This window comes from Saccoglossus kowalevskii, chromosome 16 (genome assembly GCF_978046115.1).
Source record: "Saccoglossus kowalevskii chromosome 16, keSacKowa6.1, whole genome shotgun sequence".
Lineage (NCBI taxonomy): Eukaryota > Metazoa > Hemichordata > Enteropneusta > Harrimaniidae > Saccoglossus > Saccoglossus kowalevskii.
Genome location: NC_140656.1, coordinates 20823864 through 20849624, shown reverse-complemented (window position 1 = coordinate 20849624; position 25761 = coordinate 20823864). Strand labels below are relative to the sequence as shown.

Here is a 25761-nt window from a genome sequence, read left to right as displayed (position 1 = left end):
AAGTTTATCCAAAACAAAACTTACTTTTAGGACCAGATGAGCTATCCTTGGAATGAGATGACATGGCCGCCATTTTTTCTGGAGATCCATTAGGAGCTCTCGATGAATGCTTGAGTATGTCGTTAAATAATAATTTGACAGTTCTTGGATTCCATAATAATTGTAGCTGCTTCACCACAAATGGCATGGCTTCATGTAATCTAAAAAAAACCCCATAAATCATTGTAGTTTTAACAGGGTTTTACATCAGAGTTAAATATATGCATATCACCATAGGTAATCTGATATATGCATAGCACCACGGGAATCAGATATATGCATAGCACCTTGGGTAATTCAGATATGCATAGCACCTTGGGTAATATGATATATGCATAGCACCATGGGTAATCTGATATATGCATAGCACCATGGGTAATCCGATATATGCATAGCACCATGGGTAGTCCGATATATGCATAGCACCATGGGTAATCCGATATATGCATAGCATCATGGGTAATCCGATATATGTATAGCACCATGGGTAGGCCGATATATGCATAGCACCATGGGTAGTCCGATATATGCATAGCACCATGGGTAGTCCGATATATGCATAGCACCATGGGTAATTCAGATATGCATAGTACCTTGGGTAATATGATATATGCATAGCAAAATGGGTAGTCCAATATATGCATAGCACCATGGGTAATCCGATATATGCATAGCATCATGGGTAGGCCGATATATGCATAGCACCTTGGGTAATTCAGATATATGCATAGCACCATGGGTAATCCAATATATGCATAGCACCACAGGTAATCTGAGATATGCATAGCACCATGGGTAATGTGAGATATGCATAGCACCATGGGTAATCCGATATATGCATAGCACCACAGGAATCCGATATATACATAGCACCATGGGTAATCCAATATATGTATAGCACCATGGGTAATATGATATATGCATAGCACCATGGGTAGTCAGATATATGCATAGCACCATGGGTAATCCGATATATGCATAGCACCATGGGTAGTCCGATATATGCATAGCACCATGGGTAATCCAATATACATGTATGTATAGCACCATGGGTAATATGATATATGCATAGCACCATGGGTGATCCGATATATGCATAGCACCATGGGTAATCCGATATATGCATAGCACCATGGGTAGTCCGATATATGCATAGCACCATGGGTAATCCGATATATGCATAGCACCATGGGTAGGCCGATATATGCATAGCACCTTGGGTAATTCAGATATATGCATAGCACCATGGGTAATCCAATATATGCATAGCACCACAGGTAATCTGAGATATGCATAGCACCATGGGTAATGTGAGATATGCATAGCACCATGGGTAATCCGATATATGCATAGCACCATGGGTAGGCCGATATATGCATAGCACCTTGGGTAATTCAGATATATGCATAGCACCATGGGTAATCCAATATATGCATAGCACCACAGGTAATCTGATATATGCATAGCACCATGGGTAATCCGATATATGCATAGCACCACAGGAATCCGATATATACATAGCACCATGGGTAATCCAATATATGTATAGCACCATGGGTAATATGATATATACATAGCACCATGGGTAATCCAATATATGTATAGCACCATGGGTAATATGATATATGCATAGCACCATGGGTAGTCAGATATATGCATAGCACCATGGGTAATCCGATATATGTATAGCACCATGGGTAGTCCGATATATGCATAGCACCATGGGTAGTCCGATATATGCATAGCACCATGGGTAATCCAATATATGTATAGCACCATGGGTAATATGATATATGCATAGCACCATGGGTAATCCGATATATGCATAGCACCATGGGTAGTCCGATATATGCATAGCACCACAGGTAATCTGAGATATGCATAGCACCATGGGTAATCCAATATATGCATAGCACCATGGGTAGGCCGATATATGCATAGCACCTTGGGTAATGTGAGATATGCATAGCACCATGGGTAATCCAATACTGTAGAATACTTTATTTTCGCTTGGAATTTATTTTCGCTATTTTCACTGAAAGGATGATTCCGTGAAAATAAAATCCAGCGAATATACTTTTTTTTCCTATATTTCACATTAAACTCCTCAAAACCAGTGAAAATAAATTCCAAGCAAAACGCCCAAAAAGTCTTTTCAGCGAAAATAAAGTATTCCACAGTATATGCATAGCACCATGGGTAATTCGAATAAACAATATCTTGGTCAGATTGTGAGTAATATCATAAAACCTTAACTTACCTATGATCAGTTGTCTGTGAAAACCAACCAAACACTGGATGCCAGTGCGTATTATTAGATTTTTTCTGAGCCACGTAACTTTGGCATTTTGATAAAAGGGAACCGACCACTCTCTAAAAATAGAAAAATATATAATCATTCATAATTTTCTCTCATTTCTAAAACAGTTGCTTGAAATTTGCTCACCCGTGATGGTAGGTAATTGTGATCGCTTCCTTTGTAAAACTGATGTATCAGATTGCATGACAACTACGTTTTATGATGGGTGCTGTCATTTTGTGAATAGCTTGGACAACATTTAATATTTATATTTATACACTCATTACACTCATCTCTAATTACATATCAAACAAAATAAGTGACCTTGTCGTCATTTCACTTGAAAATGAACATTCTCTCTAGGCCCTTGGCAAGGACATACCAAGTTTGAATGAAATATATCCATACATGTACATAATTTTGATGAATGTTAAGCACTAAAATGGCTGCAATTTGGCCATCTTGAATTGGAACATAAAAACAAATTTAATGTATATTACTGTAAAATACTTTATTTTCGCTTGGAATTAATTTTCGGTATTTTCGCTAAAGAAATGATGGCATTCCTATGATGTATACTTGGAAGGAAAAGATGCATAATAATGTTATTACGAGGATACCTCAAGGTATGCACTCAGACAGTACGGCGTCGCATCGACCCTCGTTGCGTGTCGGTCGCTACTCCTGCTGTACTGTCTTCATGCATACTTTGAGGTATGACAGGTGACGGCCCTCTCGCTTTAAATGAAAATTTGTCAAGGAAACAATGAGTTTTATTGTTATTTTACATGTTCACGTAGATTTAATTTTAATTATCAGCAAAAATAGGGAAAAAACCAGTGAATAATTAATGCATTTACAGTATACAAGATTTACATCAGGGTCACATGACCAACACTGGTAGAATTATACTTACGTTGAAGGATGAAACATTGGCTGTAAGTGCCTGTAAGAATAAAAATAAAATAAAATAAATAAATAAAGTAGATCAATGTAAAAAAAATATTTGAAAAACACTGAAAGATTCTTTGATTTGCACACACTGGTCAAACAATGGCAGCAGTATTCAGATAACCTGCGCATGCGTCAGATGACTATAGCGTGTCATTGTTTACAAACTACTGTCTACCCATGAGCCTTTGCATTTTTAGCGTGTGCTGTTATCGTCGTTTGCGACTCAATTCGGTTGCAAATGTATCAAAACAAACTTTATTGTAGCAAAACAACTTCAACAACATTGGAAGCAATTGCTGTATATTTACCGACAATGTTGATAATAACTTGCTGTAGTGTAGCAATATTTAGTTAAACATAATCGTTCAAAGAATGAATGAAACGATAGTAATAAATGTACGAGACACTAACCTCTGAATCAATATTTCCAAGTTGTATTAAATTTGCTGCAAGAACAAAGTGAAATATACAGTTAAAAAAATTGAGAGTGAGAAGTGTCTATTGTTTTGTTATCCTGACAGTTAGATAAACAGGTAATACGCAGTTCTAATGAGTTACACCCTCTAGTGATTAAGTGCTTTGATGATGCCAAAATATCGTAGATCACGGTGTAAGCAATGTCGTTCAATTTAGAATATAAATAAAGGTATGACCGCAGGTAAAAACGACATCGGCCTGTGAACAGAGTCACGAACACACATTCACATCGTAGAGTGTACAGCAGAAGTCTATACCGGTACCTTGAACAAAATTAGTCTAACTAGTTTTGGACGCCATAAAAAGAACTACCAGTAAAAAAACAAACAAATGTGAAATCCGCAACAGCTAATTTTTTGTCATGAGCAAAGAAAAAAATTGTATATGACATGATTTTCCACCTTCCCTTGAATTAAAATAATAAAATTGAATCTGTTTTATATGGTAACAACTGAAAAACATTATTACTGGTCCTGTGTCGAAAAAAGCAGTCCGGTAATGCATATTTTATTTGCTTTTATTCTTTAACCGTGTGAACTATTTTTTCTTTCACATTTTGGTAAAAAAAAATTGTTTGACATGCATCTTTCTAATCTGATGTTGGTAACACCCAAAAATCAAATCTACGACATATTTTTTGTGTGTTAAAATGGCTTGAGAAACATTCATTGAAAAATGACTCACCTAGAAGACACAGTGCATAATTTCCTTCCAGAGAGTTGAATACTATTTTCGTATTTTGTTCCAAACAAAGCATATTTAAACTTTTTTTAAATACTTCATGTGTCTGTAGTACTGCTAAGCACTAAAAGAAAATCACAGTTTAAATTAAACATGAGAATAACAACTCAACTTATTTGGCCATAAAAAAATAAAAAAGCACAAAAATATACTTTGACTTAAATGTATTTTCTTTAAGCAGCAAATTCGTAGGTGACAAAATTATTCCCTTAAGCAATATACACACATATATACCTAACAAATTTAACAGCTCTGATATGACCCATGACCTTTGACCTTTACTCACCTCAGGTGCTATGCTTGACAAGTGTTGAATAATGGCAGGCACTGATAGGATATGAACTAAAAATAAACTCAGCAAATTATCGGTAAATTTCCCAGCAATGAGCGGTCTAGAAAAAACAAACATGGATGGATGCCTTTGTACATATTTTTTTTTGTCTCTCCCAACTCTTTTATTATGAGCAAATTGCAAGTGCTAGTGTGACACATAGTGTGTAGCTTGACGACAGAGTTGTATTTTATCAGGCGTCGCCGAACAGGTTCAATCTGTAGACTTATAGTATGTAACTCGTCAAACACTATTTGTCAACTGACTAAAGTTTAATAGAACAATACAAAAAAATACACTCGTGAGCTTGTGAAAACTCAACAACAAAATCGCAACCGAACAGTAATAAAGTTGATGCGCTGAAACTGATAGACAGCCTCTTTCTGGTACCGGTCTCTAATTGGTCAGAGAAAATATTTAGAAGTCGTATTTATTGGTAATATTTGGCATTCTCGCTGCATCTAGCGACATAGTGCATTTTTGTCGCAGATGCCACATTTATGTTTGGGACTACATGACAGGGCTGTGCGGTCATCTCTTTTTCAAATGGTAATTTAATGTTCTATCTCGGCATCAACCAGGCCCGGTCAAACACAAGCATCTATGTCACTATTTGTATTACACTACTGAATTGTAACATTCTGATAACAGAGAAAAGCCACTGGCTGTGTTTAATGTCACAAAATCCTTGAAGTAGTCGGGAAGCACATGGGAAAATATTCTTTCACGCATATATATTAGTGCAGCGCAAACAAATTTGGTCATATTTGAAGGTCATATTTTAATAATTTTTTATCATAGAGCGTGTGTGTTAGTAAACTGCAATATAAACACACGATTTTTCCAGAAACAAGATCGGTGACCACCATTTATTATTTTTGCTAATTATAAGAATAATCTTCCAATGTATCAAAGACAAGAAATTTGTTCATGTTTTGTGAAACTGTATTCATCTATTTTAGTTAGTTTCGGGCCAATGTAAATTTTACTTAATCTCATTAGTAATATTCTGAATAAATGATAAAAGACGAGATGATCTCACCTGAGTGTTATTGTAAATATTGCTGACAACGTTGCATGTTTGAGAACAGGTTTTGGTCTTGCAAGTCCTTGTAATAATATGTCTTTTAATATTAAGTATATACCCTTAGTGTTGAGATGTCCCATGATGTTTGCACAAAGCTGATTCATCCCAGGAGCCAAGGCTTCACCTATTTGAGAAACAAAATGTGTTATGTGTTTATCATTATTTCATCATTATCATAATTGTTATCATAATTGTTGTTATCATCATTGTCGTCGTCAATGTCGTCGTCATCGTCATCGTCATCATCATCATCATCATCATCATCATCATCAATAGAGCATCACAGTCAGTGACTATGTAAGGTGATTTTTGATTGGCTTATCAGTTAGGGGTTTATAAGTTAAACAGCCAATCAGGAACAATCACATTAATTACTTTTCTTTAATAGCTGCTCCAAATTTTTCGAGTTAGCTTCATAAATACTGAAAATAATATTACTTTTCTTGTGACAGCTACATTTTCAGTTCTAAACTACAAGATACAACTAGTAGCAGAACATTTGTATGTTTCTGTGACTAGACCGCCATTTGCAATGTGACCCAACCTTTAAAAGTTCATGTTTACTTTCACACACCCACTCATGAATAATCAATAGCAGTCAAATGCCCGCAGATGCGTCCAGTCGGGTTAACTAACATGACCGCGATCACGCTAAGAAGACTTAAAACAATTAATTATTTCTTTTTGTAAAACAAAAAAGAAGTCCCGACTTTGCCAGTCTAACTCACCACCTTTGACCTTCAGTATTTTCCATGTAGCGGTATCAGTAAATGTAAATAACATGTGTAGATAAAGTGTCAATACTTTGTTATCTTTTGGTGACTCTGGCTGTGAATTACACAAAAAGAAGAAGACTGTCAGTTCGTTCAATGTACTGCATTTACGCTATTTGAAGTGCATCACCAAAAGAAACGCATGTAAACCAAAAATCACATTGGTATAATTATTAAAATATTACATATATTGACCTCTGTAAATTAGGTATAAAAAAACTTATTAAAGCGCATGAGTTACTATTAGAGTGAATACAGTAGCTCATTTTATAAACGATGTTAAAAGTTGATGTTGGAGTTTAGAGGATTAATTATCGATGAAAAGTTATCAGGCCTTTTTGAAAATGACATGGGAGTTAATAATAGATCTCCTAAACACAGTAACAGTAGTAAGGATTGGAAGAGTGATAATTATCTTCCTTTTTGTGTGAGTGATCACTCGTCTTAGAAAGTAAGGTCTGTGCTATGTATGATTTGAGCTTATCGCTGCTTATTACGATGGCACTGATATAAGAAATCAGGCAAGCAAGACATCTTGAGAAAATCCTTGACTTTTGGGAAGAGTATAACACATGTAGAGAAGTAGACACAAATTTGAATTTTTGCACTGGTTTCTATGGTGAAATTATTTCTCATATTGGTAAATTTTGCTCGAGGACATATGGGATGAAAATGTCATTACGAATGTTATTACAATTATTGATATCAACCACAATAATAAACATTTCGAATGGACCTACAATTTAGGTAGATTTTCAGTGTAATAATAATTTTCCATGATAATATACAATGGAGGGTTCACTCCCATAATGCACTGCACAGTATTCAAATTCGAATAGTGCCGTAAACTTTATTAAAAAAAGAACCCCGCTGTGAGTTCATTTATTTTTATTGTAAACTATATGCACAGTAGAATACTATACATAAAAGAAGGAATGCAGTTTCTCACTGAAGAAGAAGCGGAGGAAATTGTTTGAAATTGAAGCATCAAATCTGATCATAAATCCTTTACTATTGTTATGGTTACGAACCTTGAGGTCTTTCATATATCGACAACAGTACCATAAAATATCTTTCAACTGTTGTATCCATGACAACACATGATCTTTAGCCAATGCTAGAGAAATGTACCATATCTAAAAGCAGGAAAAAAAAAATTATTTTGTTATTTTGGCATGCACCTCAATTGTCCCAACAAGAAAGACCATCTGAGAGAAAATATCTTTATTGTCAGCTCTGTGCCGGAGCAGACTGTTTATTTAAGTCCAGTTTAACTTATTCGCCACCAGTTACATTTGTACTTCATTTCATCACCAATTCACAAAATAGTGCCGTTTTTAGTCTGCACTTTCCTTCAGACAATTGGGACAAAAATAGCCAAATTTTGTCTGTTGGGTTTAAAATTAGGGTTCATTTCCAGAAATTTTGAGGAATATAAGAAAAAGTGCAGAAAAATTTGGGCAAGAAAGTCTAGTGGTTAAAAGGTTAAACATACATGTATGTAAGCACAGAACACATTTTGTTGCAGTTAGTTGTGGTTGTGGTTATTTACGACAAAGATTCATTCACCTCTGAATTATTGTTATGATATACCGTGATATATGTTCAGTTATATGTAATATATGTTATGTAAGGATGCAGAGAATACTAATAATTTGCCTTGTTTTATTTCCAAAGCAAGGAACATTCATTAGAACAGATGACACATGGAATCATTCATGAATAAATATTTCATTTCTGAATGTGAAGTTTTTTTGTTTTTTTTAGCTTTATAGTTTATTCATATGCTGTTATTTCATAACTCCACATAATGCAGTTATTCTGAGAATTATTTGGACAGTTAGTTAATAGCAACAACGTTTACATCCTTTGCAAAACACTAGACAGTGGGTTCCCATTGACACACACACACAGTTCTGATAATTTAATTATCATACTAGATAAGGGTAATCTAAATGATATACGTTTGTTAGAAGTGTTTCAATATTTCGTGAATCACATACAATGTATACACTCAAGTAATGGATAGTTACTGAATACATACACTAGATTAACAAAGCATATTTTGAGGATCCCCATAAAATAGTGAATCTCACACAGCACGCTATCAGCCAAACGACACCATCAAGTTGCAAGCCGAGTCTTGCTGACTAAGTGTCTGAATAATTCTCAGAGCCGCTGTTAATCTTAAATGCAGATTGCTCAGCACCGAGTCAAATTAGTTGACTGATAGCGTACTTCAAACACAACATGCAAATATGGCCAATGGTATGCCACAACATGAATAGAGGAATTTGTGCATAGCATGAAACTGACACAAAGTTTAGAACAATTTGACCTAGTCCATATAAAGATACTTGCAGAGATTTAGAGTAAAACATTATAAACATGACAGTTACATAATGCCCATAGGCCATTTTAAGACATTTGTAACATGAGCTACCGGTATATAATATTGGGAGGGCAAAGCTACAATAGTTTTACTATGCTATATTCCCTAGCGTTGTCTTTATCAACATTCCTTGCGATGGTCATAAATTAATTAATTATTGAATGCCAATACGAATAGTTAATTTGTTACTCTGGAAGCGAGTGCAAAAACTAACTAATAATTATGATGTTGAATAAGAGCTGAAATGTACATGTCCCATCTGCAATGCCTAATTCTAGATACCTATTAAAATCAGCATACATTCTCAGCCATCCTCACTATTAATGTAGTTTGCTACTCAGAGATTGATGTTAACTTTTAAACTCACTCATCTGAAATGAACGTTGTCTATAAATTTACTACATTGTATACTATTTGTCCCTGGCTATAATACTACCCTTAGCGTCTTGCTCTGCTATCATTAAAATTGATATCAGATTTCCATGTATTTTACAATGTGGTTGTATTTTATGCTGTTGTGATTAAAAATATACAAATTATTAAGAAATGCTGATGAATAATATTAATTTTTTATGAAATAATTTTTTTAACGAGTACCGTTACACCGTTTCACATTTATTCATACATTTTTTCTCAGAAAAGATTTCATATTGGGTACGAAGAAACAAAAGTTGATGATTAGTGTTTGAGCTATTTCCATTTGCTGTGTCGTCATAAGGCACGCATCCTACCGGCGTAATGATTAATATAACCCTATGGTCCTAGATAGTCCTTACACATGTCAATGAATAACGTACTATAGAAATGTCTCCATCACATGGCCGTGTAGATCCCTCAGGAATGACACACCAATTACCAGAACAGATTGTTCACAGTCATTGCCATAAATCACTCATAGCAACCTTGTCTCTACTGACTGGGCCTCAATCCTGGAAATTTGTCTGAAATTATTTATGCATATAAATTTATGACGGCACTGTAGTTAATGAATTAGTAATTTATTATCTGGTTATTCAGTTGTTAATAATTTGGTTACCGAAGCAGTACGTGTTTTAAGTGTATTTTATTTAACCGTTTCACCACCAGACTTTCTTGCCCAAATTTTTCTGCACCTTTTTCTGGAGATGAACCCTAATTTTGAAGCCAACAGACAAAATTTGAGACAATTTTCAGTTTTTACTTAGTTTTTGTTTTATTGTTTCCCTTTTTATAAACAGAACAGATGAGTTTGAAAACGAATATTTCCTGTATATGATTCTCACCGAGAAATAAAGGACAGCCATTTATTAATTTGTTTATCTACTCATTAATTGTTTATTTATTTACTTACTCATTCTTGGTTTATTTACTCATTCTTGGTTTATTTACTCATTCTTTGTTTATCTACTCATTAATTGTTTATTTATTTACTTACTCATTCTTGGTTTATTTATTCACTCATTCTTTGTTTATTTATTTACTCATTCTTTGTTTATTTATTTACAAATTTTTGGTTTATTTATTTACACATTCTTTGTTTATTTATTTACTCATTCCTAATTTATTTATTTATTTACATCACACAAACAAATGAAAACAAGCAGCCTCTTGGCTGAGATAGCTCCGCTGTTAGCAATGCACATTTCAATTAAAGAACAGAAGATATTATTAGAAAATGAACAATATGCATAGTATCAATGCAATGGGACTTGCTGTTTTCAACAAGAATTCAAAAATATCACTTTTCACCAAAAATGACAAAAATATTCATCAAAATTGGAGAATTGAAGATATCATCATAAAAATGAACAAATTTGAGAGTGGTCCACATGTAGTACCTATATATGTAATATCAAAGCAATTGGACTTGCGATTTTTAACAAGAAATTGAAAATATCACTTTTTACCAAAAATGACAAAAATATTCATCAAAATTAGAGAATTGAAGATATCATCATGAAATGAACAAATTTGAGAGTGGTTCACATGTAGTACCTATATATGTAATATCAAAGCAATTGGACTTGTGGTTTTTAACAAGAAGTCAAAAACATCACTTTTTACCAAAAATGACAAAAATATTCACCAAAATTAGAGAATTAAAGATATCATTACAAAATGAACAAATCTGAGAAAGGTCCACATGTAGTACCTATATATGTAATATCAAAGCAATTGGACTTGCGGTTTTTAACAAGAAATTGAAAATATCACTTTTTACCAAAAATGACAAAAATATTCACCAAAATTAAAGAATTGAAGATATCATGGAATGAACACATTTGAGAGTGGTTCACATGTAGTACCTATATATGTAATATTAAAACAATTGGACTTGTGGTTTTTAACAAGAAGTCGAAAATATCACTTTTTACCAAGAATGACAAAAATATTCACCAAAATTAGAGAATTAAAGATATCATTACAAAATGAACAAATCTGAGAAAGGTCCACATGTAGTACCTACATATGTAATATCAAAGCAATTGGACTTGCAGTTTTTAACAAGAAGTTGAAAATATCACTTTTTACCAAAAATGACAAAAATATTCACCAAAATTAGAGAATTAAAGATATCATTACAAAATGAACAAATCTGAGAGAGGTCCACATGTAGTACCTATATATGTAATATCAAAGCAATTGGACTTGCGGTTTTTAACAAGAAGTTGAAAATATCACTTTTTACCAAAAATGACAAAAATATTCACCAAAATTAGAGAATTGAAGATAAGATCATGAAATGAACAAATCTGAGAGAGGTCTACCTAAGGTACATATACACCAAGTATCAAAGCATTCAGGCTTGTAGTTGTCAAGAAGAAGTCGAAAAAGTAAAACATTGACACGGACGACGGACGCAGGACGACGGACGACAGACAATCACTCATATGATAAAAATAAAATAAATACAGCACTACTACTGTAAAATCTGTATTAGAAACCGCGGCTTCTATTAAAATGGTACAATGCAATGGAGGGGATGTGGCTTCTATTAGAGCACCTGCACATATGAGAAATGATGAATTTTTAGCTCTCAATTATTCAAAAAGAATGGATGCGACTTCTATTAGGGATGCAGCTTCTAATACAGATTTTACGGTACTAGACACTGCTAGACACTGAACTGTGTAATACAAGATCTGCAGAGCCCAAGCGATGTTGATGAATAATTAGCATTGGGGGAATTCATGGAATAAATCACAGCGCCTCAAGCACGGATACAAATTAGCAGACTATTTATGCTTCCCAGACGATAGATTATATTAGCCTAAAGGGAACTGAAAATAATTACAAAACAGTACACTTGCTCAGCAGATATCCACGTTGTCACTGTCACTATTACAGTATTAAACTCTGGTCAATCAAATGGTTTAGACATTTTTTTTTATTTTAATACTTTATACTATTTTAGTTCATACCATATATATATATTAAAACACTCTGTACTATATTCTTACTGAAATATATTAAGAAAGAAAGTAAAATGTGTTCATTGATAAAATGCCTTCTGCTTCAACAAGAAGTCATACTCAATGACAGAGTTCCCATTTTGTGTTTAATAGGCTAAATTCAAATTTGAGGACACAGAAATCAAAAGGAGCTTTCATCAAAACCAAAAATTTGCATGCATTTTAAAACCATTATGACTTGCCTTTGTACAAAATTTGAACTAATTCAGTATGCGGGAGAAATAGGCAAGGATGAATTGGGCAAGCACAGATTAAATTTCTCAAAGTGTGCAGGATAAACTCAAGCAAACTGATTACAGAACTGAAAAACAAAAAACAAAAAACAGGTAAAATCGCTACAAAACTAGCCACAAAAAAAAAATAATACCACCAAATAAAACCCAACCCCTTTCTAGACTTCAAAAATGCAATGATCATTTTCCCACCTGAATTACCAATTTTATAACTTGAAAAAACATGATTATTGTCGATTAAACTCAATCAAGAAAGCTAAAATTGTAGATCCCTTACCATACACCTTTCCCAAAATCAAGACCCCATTACAGGCACTATAAAAAAAGAAAAAAAAGAGAACCCATCTGTTGCCACAACTCTACGTGTCTTTCCAATGGAAGTAGGTCCACCCCAGCCACCCACGCAGCTACACATGTAGTATAATTAACAAATGCAATACCTTTGGATCTGTTCCATTATCCATACTCGCAATAATATAACGACATAATTTCTCGAACATCTAAAAAAAGAAAACAAAATAGCGTTTAAATGCAAAGTGTAAAAAAAAAATTGTTGGTAACTGTACTGTAAATTACTTTATTTTGGAAATTATTTTACCAGTTTTCGCTGAAAGAACAAATCAGTGAGAATAAAATATATCATACATGCATTTAACTCAAAAAAAATCTGAAAATAAACTTGATACAAAACAGCCAACAAGTTTTCAGCAAAACTTAATTCCAACTAAAATAAAGTATTTCACAGTAGTACTAAACACAGAATGACTTTGACTCTCAACTAACATTTTTTGACTACTCGTAATCACAGTCCCACTATCCCCTGTCTGGAAACGGCTATTGTCTAAGGTCTGAATTACCTGCTGTGCTCGGACTGCGCTGGGTATGGCTTTCCGCGCATATCAGAGCATTCTATTGAAGCGAACGATTCATTGTTCCCTTCATGTTCTAGTTTTTACAACCGAAAAAAACATATATTTTGATACTTTATATAGATTTAGAAGCTCAACACAATTCTTTAGTCGGCAAGTCTTTCCATTAGTGGCATATTGACATTATTATTCATGAATATCGCATTTGAGGGACTCAGTCAGGGATTGCAACTTGGAACACTTCTAACAACCTTGACCGACTGAGCCCTTCTATTCGTCATGTGTTTTAGAAAGATCAATGTTTTTTAGTTTAGTGGATTGCTTAAACCCAGTTGTAGTTGGTGGATCCGTTCATTGTGCTTGTTTTATTATATTATATACAGTATACGTATCATATTTAGGCAGTACTTTTTGCAATCAAAATAAAGATGGCCTCTTGCCGATTCATTGCCATTTGAATTTTCATGTCATTATTTTTGTTTCCAAGCATATATTTGGGATGTAGTTTACAATTCTGGTGACATCATGTCTCTAAGAATAAGATCCTGCAGTATCAATTCTTTAGCACTGCCAGAAATTGAGTAGGCAGATGTTAGTTTGTAGTCTGTGTTTTGCATGCATGTACAATGTACTATGTTCATTCATGTTAGTTTGTAGCCTGTGTTTTGCATGCATGTACAATGTACTATGTTCATTCATGTTAGTTTGTAGCCTGTGTTTTGCATGCATGTACAATGTACTATGTTCATTCATGTTAGTTTGTAGCCTGTGTTTTGCATGCATGTACAATGTACTATGTTCATTCATGTTAGTTTGTAGTCTGTGTTTTGCATGCATGTACAATGTACTATGTTCATTCATGTTAGTTTGTAGTCTGTGTTTTGCATGCATGTACAATGTACTATGTTCATTCATGTTAGTTTGTAGCCTGTGTTTTGCATGCATGTACAATGTACTATGTTCATTCATGTTAGTTTGTAGCCTGTGTTTTGCATGCATGTACAATGTACTATGTTCATTCATGTTAGTTTGTAGCCTGTGTTTTGCATGCATGTACAATGTACTATGTTCATTCATGTTAGTTTGTAGCCTGTGTTTTGCATGCATGTACAATGTACTATGTTCATTCATGTTAGTTTGTAGCCTGTGTTTTGCATGCATGTACAATGTACTATGTTCATTCATGTTAGTTTGTAGTCTGTGTTTTGCATGCATGTACAATGTACTATGTTCATTCATGTTAGTTTGTAGTCTGTGTTTTGCATGCATGTACAATGTACTATGTTCATTCATGTTAGTTTGTAGCCTGTGTTTTGCATGCATGTACAATGTACTATGTTCATTCATGTTAGTTTGTAGCCTGTGTTTTGCATGCATGTACAATGTACTATGTTCATTCATGTTAGTTTGTAGTCTGTGTTTTGCATGCATGTACAATGTACTATGTTCATTCATGTTAGTTTGTAGTCTGTGTTTTGCATGCATGTACAATGTACTATGTTCATTCATGTTAGTTTGTAGCCTGTGTTTTGCATGCATGTACAATGTACTATGTTCATTCATGTTAGTTTGTAGCCTGTGTTTTGCATGCATGTACAATGTACTATGTTCATTCATGTTAGTTTGTAGTCTGTGTTTTGCATGCATGTACAATGTACTATGTTCATTCATGTTAGTTTGTAGCCTGTGTTTTGCATGCATGTACAATGTACTATGTTCATTCATGTTAGTTTGTAGCCTGTGTTTTGCATGCATGTACAATGTACTATGTTCATTCATGTTAGTTTGTAGCCTGTGTTTTGCATGCATGTACAATGTACTATGTTCATTCATGTTAGTTTGTAGTCTGTGTTTTGCATGCATGTAAATGTACTATGTTCATTCATGTTAGTTTGTAGCCTGTGTTTTGCATGCATGTAAATGTACTATGTTCATTCATGTTAGTTTGTAGTCTGTGTTTTGCATGCATGTACAATGTACTATGTTCATTCATGTTAGTTTGTAGTCTGTGTTTTGCATGCATGTAAATGTACTATGTTCATTCATGTTAGTTTGTAGCCTGTGTTTTGCATGCATGTAAATGTACTATGTTCATTCATGTTAGTTTGTAGCCTGTGTTTTGCATGCATGTACAATGTACTATGTTCATTCATGTTAGTTTGTAGCATGTGTTTTTGCATGCATGTACAATGTACTATGTTCATTCATGTTAGTTTGTAGCCTGTGTTTTTGCATGCATGTACAATGTACTATGTTCATTCATGTTAGTTTGTAGCCTGTGTTTTGCATAGTTTTTTATTGCAATATTGACACATGCAATAGTAATAATAATATGCTGAATAAGAATCACAGCAAGAAAAACAATGGTCATTATTGTTATGATGCAAAAATTACAACATCACTGGATGACCTTTGTTTGACCTAATCATTATATCGATAATTTCTCAAAAAACAATTTAGTACATTATCGCTATAAAAATCGGCATGCAAAGATCAAATTAGTCGTCACCTTGGCATGCATCAGATGGTCATAGCATGTCATTGTTTAAAAACAGGCGTCTAACCCAAGAGCCTTTGCGTTTTAGGGTGTGTTATCGTCGCTTGGAACTCAATTCTCATGCGTGCGCAGTGACGACCCTCTCGCTATTAAACTTTCACTATAACATTCACATCAACTTCGACATTTCCTACTTATTAAACTGGACACCATTGGCAGTTCATTCTTGGGAACTTTCATTTGCATATTCAAATTGGGAAATATTCTGGGGGAAGATAGGATAGTGTGAATATCTTCTATCAACCAATCAAAATACAATCTGCCACACTTGTATCATTTCTGAATAGAAGTAGTCGAAACATTAAAGCGGAGGAGTTGTCACCTACGCGCGTGTCAGATGGGCATAGCGTGTTATTGTTTACATACAAGCGTCTACCCAAGAGCCCTTGCGTTTTTAGCATGTGTTGTTATCGTCGCTTGGGACTCAATTCTCGCGTGTGCGCAGGTGACAGCCCTCTCGCTTCAATAACAATTATTTTCTAAATATAAAATCTACTTATTAATTATATTTTTCAGTGAATTCTCATTAAGACATGCAGCTAATCAGAAAATATTGCAATTTAGGCAAAAAAAAGAGATTTTGTGGAGTAAAATTAATGATGCTCAAGTAGTTAAAGTTTGAATTACAGTCTCTTGGCGATTGACAAGAAAATTATAGTTAATTATTGCTTGGCTGATTAATTAAACAAGATCGTAAAAAATAATTTGAGACAGGGATAATTAAATTCATTTTTTAGAAACTTTAATTCAGTAAGGAATAGTTGAATGTTGAATGATTCATTGTAATGGAATGTACGTTATAAATCATCTTGCCAATTTGATTAGTGTTCTCTTAAAAATGAAATGAAATAGGAGAGTAACACAGTATTTCAGTCAAGTTAGGATGAATTACTGAAGTTAGGAAGCTTGGGAGAGGAAAATGTTATCGTTACACTTGATGAAAGTGGCTAATTTACAAAGGCTGTGTTGTTTGTTTTTTTGGAAAGTTGAAAGCAATATCAGGTATCGGGCGACATAGTATGAACATGTGAAATAATGAGTATGCGGTCGAAGCTAATATTGAGACAAAGTACGATCAAAGTTGTTTTTAATAAGCGTTTTAAGATATCTCATGGTTCTGAGGGAATGCTGGAAATCATTACACCAAGACGATAATAATTACTGTTTCAGAAATTCAATTATCGCTTTATTAGCAGTCCACAACACAGATGAGAAATGATGTGTTCACCACAAGTTGTATTGGGTGTTGGTGGACAAGATTGTTTAGATGAGGCAAACACCATGGTGACCATTACTTATTATGAACAAGTCTGTCAGTAGCGCATAAATTATAGGTGTGTGTCTACAATACTGTAGAATACTTTATTTTCGCTTGGAATTTATTTTCGCTGAAGGGATGATTCCGTGAAAATAAAATCCAGCGAATATACTTTTTTTCCTATATTTCACATTAAACTTATCAAAAATCAGTGAAAATAAATTCCAAGCAAAACGCCCAAAAAGCCTTTTCAGCGAAAATAAAGTATTCCACAGTATATGGTCAAAATAAGTCATATTTTCTAATGACCTATGTGTGCTTCTACTAGAGAAATGCTTCTAATAGGGCATATGCAACATCACGTGATAAATACGATTGTGACAAATTACTCTTATTAACTCAAACTAACCTCTTTATCTTTCTTCTCATTGAAAATAATAACAAATTTCTTGACAGCTTTGTACAGATCAATCGCTGTAAAAAAAAAAAATAGAGAATACAGAAACATGCAAACATGTGACAACTCTTGGGAATCCATGTGATTTTGAATGCTCAATATGCAAGCTCATGTTTACAAGATTATTATGCAGAATATTCCACAACAAGCTACATCACGTGTGTACAAAATCAAGTAAAATAGTAAATTACATTATAGGATGAACAAATTTCAAAACAATAACATGCCTAAGAAACAAATTATCACCAGCATGACACAGTCTAATAGAATCAGAATGCAGCAAATAACGATAAGTTTGAAGTTGCTGATGTGAATCGGTCGTCCACAAAATACTGTTGGCAACGATTGGAAAATACAACAATTCCTAATACCTGGTCTAAATTTGGGTTTGGCCACTTTGCCATCTTCCAGTTGAACAGTGTCAACAATTTGTTGAAGCTCACTTGTAATTTGACGTCTAATTTGACATCTAATTAGATATCCTCTTACAACAGCCTGAAACGGAAATAAAAAAATTAATTAACATACTTTTATTGGGTTTATTGAAATTATAACCTTGAAATATTCAGAATACAGACTTCGGAGCTAAAACAGTTTTACCTTAAAACATCAAAGATACAGATTAGCTAAATTATCGTGAAACATGAATTCAATAGCTACACTAGAGTCAAATTAGCTAACTTAGCATCATCTTGGTAAAGAACATAGATTAGATGAAAATTAAGCTCATTTTGAAACACTGAAAATTTGAAACATATTGAAACATCAGTAACAGAGATTAGCTAGGAGAATATTGATAATACAAATCATGTTCATTATGAAATATTTATATGGATACAAATCAGCTAAATTAGCTTCATTTTAAAACGATAATACAAATTAGCTTTATCATAAAACTCATCATTCAAATATTTCATTTTCAGGTTCATTTTGAAAAATTTATATGGATTAATCAAATTAGCTTCATTTTACATCATCGATGCAAATTAGCTTGATCATAAAATTCAGTATTCAAATATTTCATTTTCAGGTTCATTTTGAAAAATTTATATGGATTAATCAAATTAGCTTCATTTTAAAACATCAACACAAATTAGCTTTATCATAAAAATCATCATTCAAATATTTCATTTTCAGGTTCATTTTGAAAAATTGATATGCATTAATCAAATTAGCTTTATCATAAAACTAATTATTCAAAAGAGAAATTGAACCTGAGCATATGAATTCCCCAAAAAACTATTCCTCTTCCTACCTGTATGGCTATTATCGCCGTTTCTTTGTTCTTCTGATGTGCCCTCTCTTCACGGGCGACCTTAGCCTTATCCAATAGATCATTTTTCTTTTTGGCATCAACTTTACTGAACATTTTAACATGTGGTATGGTTGAAATTAAATTATCTGTCAAGAGAAAATATTTCAATGTTAGAACTAAAATATTGATAATCACAGCAAAATGTGTATGTCTAAAAACTAAATGGCCACCAATCGGCCATTTTTTAACAGAATGTGACAATATACCAGCATACAAGAATTAATTAAAAATAAAAGTTGCCAGATCATATTAAAGACAAGCTTGAGAATTTCAAATAAAAGTGCCCGTCTAAATCAATGATGCCTTTGTTCCTATACAAAGTACAAATCGAATTTGACTGTATATGTCGCAGCTACAGCGAGCCAAGTACAATTTCAACAAAAAAATGGTTTGGATTAAATCGGCTGATACATGTCATTGAAATAAGAGACTTTATGCACACAATAATACAGTCCATACTGTACAGTGTTTAGACATTTTCTATAATAGAAATATGGCTGCTCTATTGTGTACAATAGGTCTTGCACAATACAAAAACTTTATTCACGAACAAAAAATCATGCAAAACTGAAAGCATTAAGTCATTTCATCTATGTGTAAAAGTACGTTAATACTGACAAAATGATTTCAATCTACCACCCAGACACACAAGTACAAATTGTGTATGGATCTGTACACATAACACAACACTAAATGTGCATGGCCAACATGTAAGATGGCACGCAACAACTAGTGCAATGTAAATAACTGTCCCTCTCCAACACTCCCTTGCTAGTATCAGCTCTTTGTGCGTGGACATTCATGACACAGTAGTTTTTACTACAGCAGTAATAAAGACCCAACAGCAAGCTCGGACCGAAAGCTCCGCATCTACAGCATGGCGCCGGCTAACCTTGCAGAAACTTGACACTACGAAGTTACGATCACTCAGTGAGTGGACCACCACACCTCAGCAAGGCTGTCAGGTTTCAATTGGTTAAAATATCATAATGATCCGTAATAACCGTCAAAACCCAGAGTTTAATCCAGCCATGCAGGTGACATTCGTAATTCTATAAATACGTAATTGAGATCATACATGTACTCGTAAGATCAGCATAAGGTCATGAATTAAATAAGGTCAGTTACATTAAATAAATTAAAAAGACATATACGTAACAACTTGTTAATTTGAAGTTCCAGACACGAAGCAAGATAAATAACATTTTGGCCTCACCTAAGGTATGATGGATGTCACAGTCTGATACGTATCCTCATCATGTGCACGAAGGCATGTGATATTATTCACACTTGTATTATACACTTTCAAATTATGGGAGTTACGGTACCGGTAATTTAAATAATTAATTCACGCACCCGTAGGTTCACACATTAACGATGATGTGCATATCGAATAATCATATCTGCTGTACTAGAATCAATGAAACTGTTTATACACAAGCAGCCTATCGGCTGAGATAGCTCCGCTGTTAGCAATGCACATTTCAATTAAAGAACTGAAGACATCATAAGAAAATGAACAATATGTATAGTATCAAAGCAATCAAACTTACAGTTTTTAACAAGAAGTCGAAAATATCACTTTCTCTCAAAAATGACCAAAATATTCACCAAAATTAGAGAATTGAAGATATCATCACGAAATGAACAAATCTGAGAAAGGTCTACATGTAGTATCTATATGTGTAATATCAAAGCAATTGAACTTTTGGTTTTTAACAAGAAGTCGAAAATATCACTTTTTACCAAAAATTACAAAAATATTCACCAAAATTAGAGAATTGAAGAACAAATCTGAGAGAGGTCCACATGTAGTACCTATATATGTAATATCAAAGCAATTGAACTATTGGTTTTTAACAAAAAGTCAAAAATATTCACCAAAATTAAAGAATCGAAGATATCATCACGAAATGAACAAATCTGAGAAAGGTCTACATGTAGTATCTAAATATGTAATATCAAAGCAATTGAACTATTGGTTTTTAACAAAAAGTCAAAAATATCACTTTTTACCAAAAATTACAAAAATATTCACCAAAATTAGAGAATTGAAGACATCATCACAAAATGAACAAATCTGAGAGAGGTCCACATGTAGTACCTATATATGTAATATCAAAGCAATCGGACTTGTGGTTTTTAACAAGAAGTCGAAAATATCACTTTTTACCAAAAATTACAAAAATATTCACCAAAATTAGAGAATTGAAGATATCATCTCGAAATGAACAAATCTGAGAGAGGTCCACATGTAGTACCTATATATGTAGTATCAAAGCAATTGGACTTGCGGTTTTTAACAAGAAGTCAAAAATATCACTTTTTACCAAAAATGATAAAAATATTCACCAAAATTAGAGAATTAAAGATATCATTACAAAATGAACAAATCTGAGAGAGGTCCACATGTAGTACCTATATATGTAATATCAAAGCAATTGCACTTGCATTTTTTAACAAGAAGTCGAAAATATCACTTTTTACCAAAAATGACAAAAATATTCACCAAAATTAGAGAATTGAAGATATCAACACGAAATGAACAAACCTAAGAGAGGTCTATCCAAGGTACATATACACCAAGTATCAAAGCATTCAGGCTTGTAGTTTTCAAGAAGAAGTCGAAAAAGTAAAACATTGACACGGACAATCACTCATATGATAAGCTCCGCTCGACAAAGTCGACAGCGGAGCTAATAATAAAGTTGTACACCATGTTTGATTTTTGCTAGTAGACATTTTCTCGATTTCAGGAAGTTATAGCATTCGTGATGACATCATTTCGCGAAAGTCACTCACATAGAAACCTGGAGAAATTTTCAAAATTCATGAAAATTTGTTTCTTATGAAATTAACGCGATTTGCAGTATTTAACTTTAATAGTCATTAGAGTGTGACTAACACCGACCATGATAGATAATATGATCTATTTTTTTATAGGATCTATTGAATTCAAAGTCTAATACAATATCATTAATGTTAAAATATATGTTAATGACTCAGCAGTTATAACAGATTACTAACAAGCTGCGAGTCACTTTAAAGAAGTACAATGAACCTATGGACTCCAGAAATATTGAAGAATATAAGAAACAAGCAGCCTCTCGACTGAGATAGCTCCGCTGTTAGCAATGCACATTTCAAATAAAGAACAGAAGATATCATTAGAAAATGAACAATATGTAGACTGTTTTCAACAAGAATACAAAAATATCACTTTTCACCAAAAATGACAAAAATAATCATCAAAATTAGATAATTGAAGATATCATCACGAAATTAACAAATCTGAAAGAGGTCCACATGTAGTACCTATATATGTAATATAAAAAGCAATCTAACTTGTGGTTTTTAACAAGAAGTCAAAAATACCACTTTTTACCAAAAACGAACAAAAATATTCACCAAAATTAGAGAATTAAAGATATTATTACAAAATGAACAAATCTAAAAGAGGTCCACATGTAGTACCTATATATGTAATATCAAAACAATTGGACTTGCGGTTTTTTAACAAGAAGTCGAAAATATCACTTTTTACCAAAAATGACACAAATATTCACCAAAATTAGAGGATTGAAGATATTATTACAAAATGAATACAGTAAATCTGAGAGAGGTCCACATGTAGTACCTGTATATGTAAAATCAAAGCAATTGGACTTGCGGTTTTTAACAAGAAGTCGAAAATATCACTTTTTACCAAAAATGACAAAAATAGTCACCAAAATTAAAGAATAGAATATAAGATCATGAAATGAACAAATCTGAGAGAGGTCTACCCAAGGTACATATACACCAAGTATCAAAGCATTCAGGCTTGTAGTTTTCAAGAAGAAGTCAAAAAAGTAAAACATTGACACGGACGACAGACAATCACTCATATGATAAGACAAAGTCGACAGAGGAGCTAAAAAGGCAGAAAAATTTGGTAAAAAGGTTAAGAACACTAATACTGTAAATCGTTGTTGACCAAAAATTAATAAAATTAACAACTATTATCATACTTGCATGATTTAGAAGCAAAACTATAATAGAAATAAACATAAATCAGAAATTTTATTTATTGTACATGTATGTATGCACAATTTACCGTTAAAAAGTTATTCTTATCATCAAAAGTAATGGAAAAAACAAAACAATTCCCATTTTTCATGAAAACTTAAAGTAATAGATAGTGATCACAAATTTTGTGTACAATGGGGCAAAGACCCATATTATTATTATTATTAGAAACACAAGATTTCATTTTATTTTATTAAAAATGAGATTTTATTTTTAAATTGAGTCAGAATCTCCTTATTAAAAATGCTGTCCCAAAATCTGAGCTGTACAGTATTGAAGACATTTAATTTTTTTAATTTGGTGCGTGCCTACTAGAGGTGGTGATCAAAATCAAACCAGTGGTTTTCGGCCTGGAGGAGCTACCTCATCTCCCACGGAGCACTGAGGAGCTCTGCTGATTTTATTAATTAGCTGATGATTAACCAAGAATGAATTATGATCACTCAGTGAGTCGACCGCTATACCTCAGCATGGCTGTTTGTTTCATTTGTTAAAATATCATAATGATCCGTAATAATCGTCAAAACCCAGCGTTTAATCCAGCCATGCTGGTGACATTCGTAATTCTATAAATACGTAATTGAGATCATACATGTACTCGTAAGGTCAGCATAAGGTCATGAATATAATGCTGCATCAGTTACATTAAATAAATTAAAAAGACATATACGTAACAACTTGTTAATTTGAAGTTCCAGACACGAAGTACGGTAAGATGAATAACATTTTGGCCTCACCTATGGTATAATGGATGTCACAGTCTGAGACGTATCCTCATCATGTGCACAAAGGCATGTGATATTATTCACACTTGTATTATACATTTTCAAATTATGGGAGTTAATTTAACTAATTGATTCATGCACCCGTAAGTTCACACTAAACACGATGCGCATATCGAAATACCATATTTGCCAACTAGAATCACATCCGTGTTATAGGAACCTGGAGAAATTTTCATATTTCAAAATTCGTGAAATTTTGTCTCACTTGAAATTAACGCGATTTACGGTATTGAACTTAGTCATTTAGAGTGTGACTAATAGCAACCTTAAAAGATAATATAATCTATTTTTTGTGTGAAAGGATCTACTGAATTTGAAGTCAAATACAGTATATTTACATTAATATTATTAGAATACTGTAAAATACTTTATTTTAGCTGGAATTAATTTTCGCTGAAAAGACTTTTTGGGTGTTTTGTTTGAAATTTATTTTCACTGATTTTTGACGAGTTCAAAGTAAAATATAGGAAAAAAGGTATACTTGCTGGATTTTATTTTCACTGAATCATTCCATCAGCGAAAATAATGAAAATTAATTCCAAGCGAAAATAAAGTATTTTACAGTATATGTTGATGACTTGGTTATAACAGATTACTAACAAACAGCAAGTCACTTCAAAGAATTAACCTTTTCATGACAAATTCACAAAATTGTCCCATTTATAGTCTGCACTTTCCTTCAGAAGAATAAGACAAAAATAGCCAAATCTTTTAAGTAAAACTGAAAATTTAAGAATATAAGAAAAAAAGAGCAGAAAGTTTTTGGAGAGAAAGCCTTGTTGGTAAAAAGATTAAGAACACAAATACTGTAAAACAATGTCGTCCCAAAATTAATAAAAATATCAACAATTATCATATTTACTTGATTTAGAAACAAAACTATAATAGTAAGGCACAGTATATGCTGGATTTAAAAAGAAATTCTTATCATCAAAAAAATTAGATGTCATTTTAAATTCAGTCGGAATATCCTTATTAAAAAACTGCCCTAAAATCTGGGTGTGTATATGCACTATAATCATGATTGACTGAAAGATGGCATGCCATATTTATTATATGCTTATCCCCGCTCAAAAGAGGATTGAACATCACCACACCCATTTACTGTACATTAATTATTTTTGCTTGAGAGGTTTTCAAAGTTCACATGCTCAAATTTAAAAACTTTTTCTTTTTTTAAAATTTTCTAATGTTGTCAATTTTAGGAAAACCAATATTTTAAGACAATACCAATATATGTATATGCATAAACGTCTTTAAAACAGTAAGGCTAGATTGTACGGTGTTGCAGAAGACACATTTTTCAGGTGGTTGCCAAGTTGAATTTAAGCTGTTTTCCCAAGTGAGTGAAATTCGCTAAATTAAATTCATGTGAACATAAAAAATAATGATAGAACTCATTGTTTAAGTTTGTGAATCAAGTGAAATTGCTAAGAACATCAAAAAAGTGAAATTAATAAATGTCAATGAAAATAAACCAGTATTTTCATTCGTTTACATTGAAAAATACAGAATTGGCAAGTTATGAAAAATGCAATGAAAATTTCATTAAATAATTTAAAAGCAAGGCATTACTAATAATCAGTGAAAATAAATAATAGGCAAGACAACAAAATATATAGTTAAGTGAAACTTGAAAATTTCAGCTGTGAAATATCATGTAAAGTCATTTTA

The 25761-nt window shown here is 33.0% G+C and overlaps 1 protein-coding gene across 1 annotated transcript in view; it reads right to left on the bottom strand.

Moving 5' to 3' along the window:
* LOC102802899 (ubiquitin-protein ligase E3B-like) overlaps positions 1-25761 on the bottom strand; it is a 40050-nt gene that overhangs the window by 12240 nt on the left and 2049 nt on the right. Inside the window, exons 2-14 of the mRNA XM_085491204.1 lie at positions 19175-19320; positions 18291-18414; positions 17872-17936; positions 13219-13278; positions 7733-7837; positions 6657-6756; positions 5884-6052; positions 4797-4902; positions 4454-4574; positions 3704-3738; positions 3255-3284; positions 2300-2412; positions 25-200 (exon numbers count right to left, since the gene is read on the bottom strand). Coding sequence (XP_085347330.1) covers positions 25-200; positions 2300-2412; positions 3255-3284; positions 3704-3738; positions 4454-4574; positions 4797-4902; positions 5884-6052; positions 6657-6756; positions 7733-7837; positions 13219-13278; positions 17872-17936; positions 18291-18414; positions 19175-19288 — 1318 coding nt within the window. The 5' untranslated portion in view covers positions 19289-19320. The remainder of the gene's footprint in view (positions 1-24; positions 201-2299; positions 2413-3254; positions 3285-3703; positions 3739-4453; positions 4575-4796; positions 4903-5883; positions 6053-6656; positions 6757-7732; positions 7838-13218; positions 13279-17871; positions 17937-18290; positions 18415-19174; positions 19321-25761) is intronic.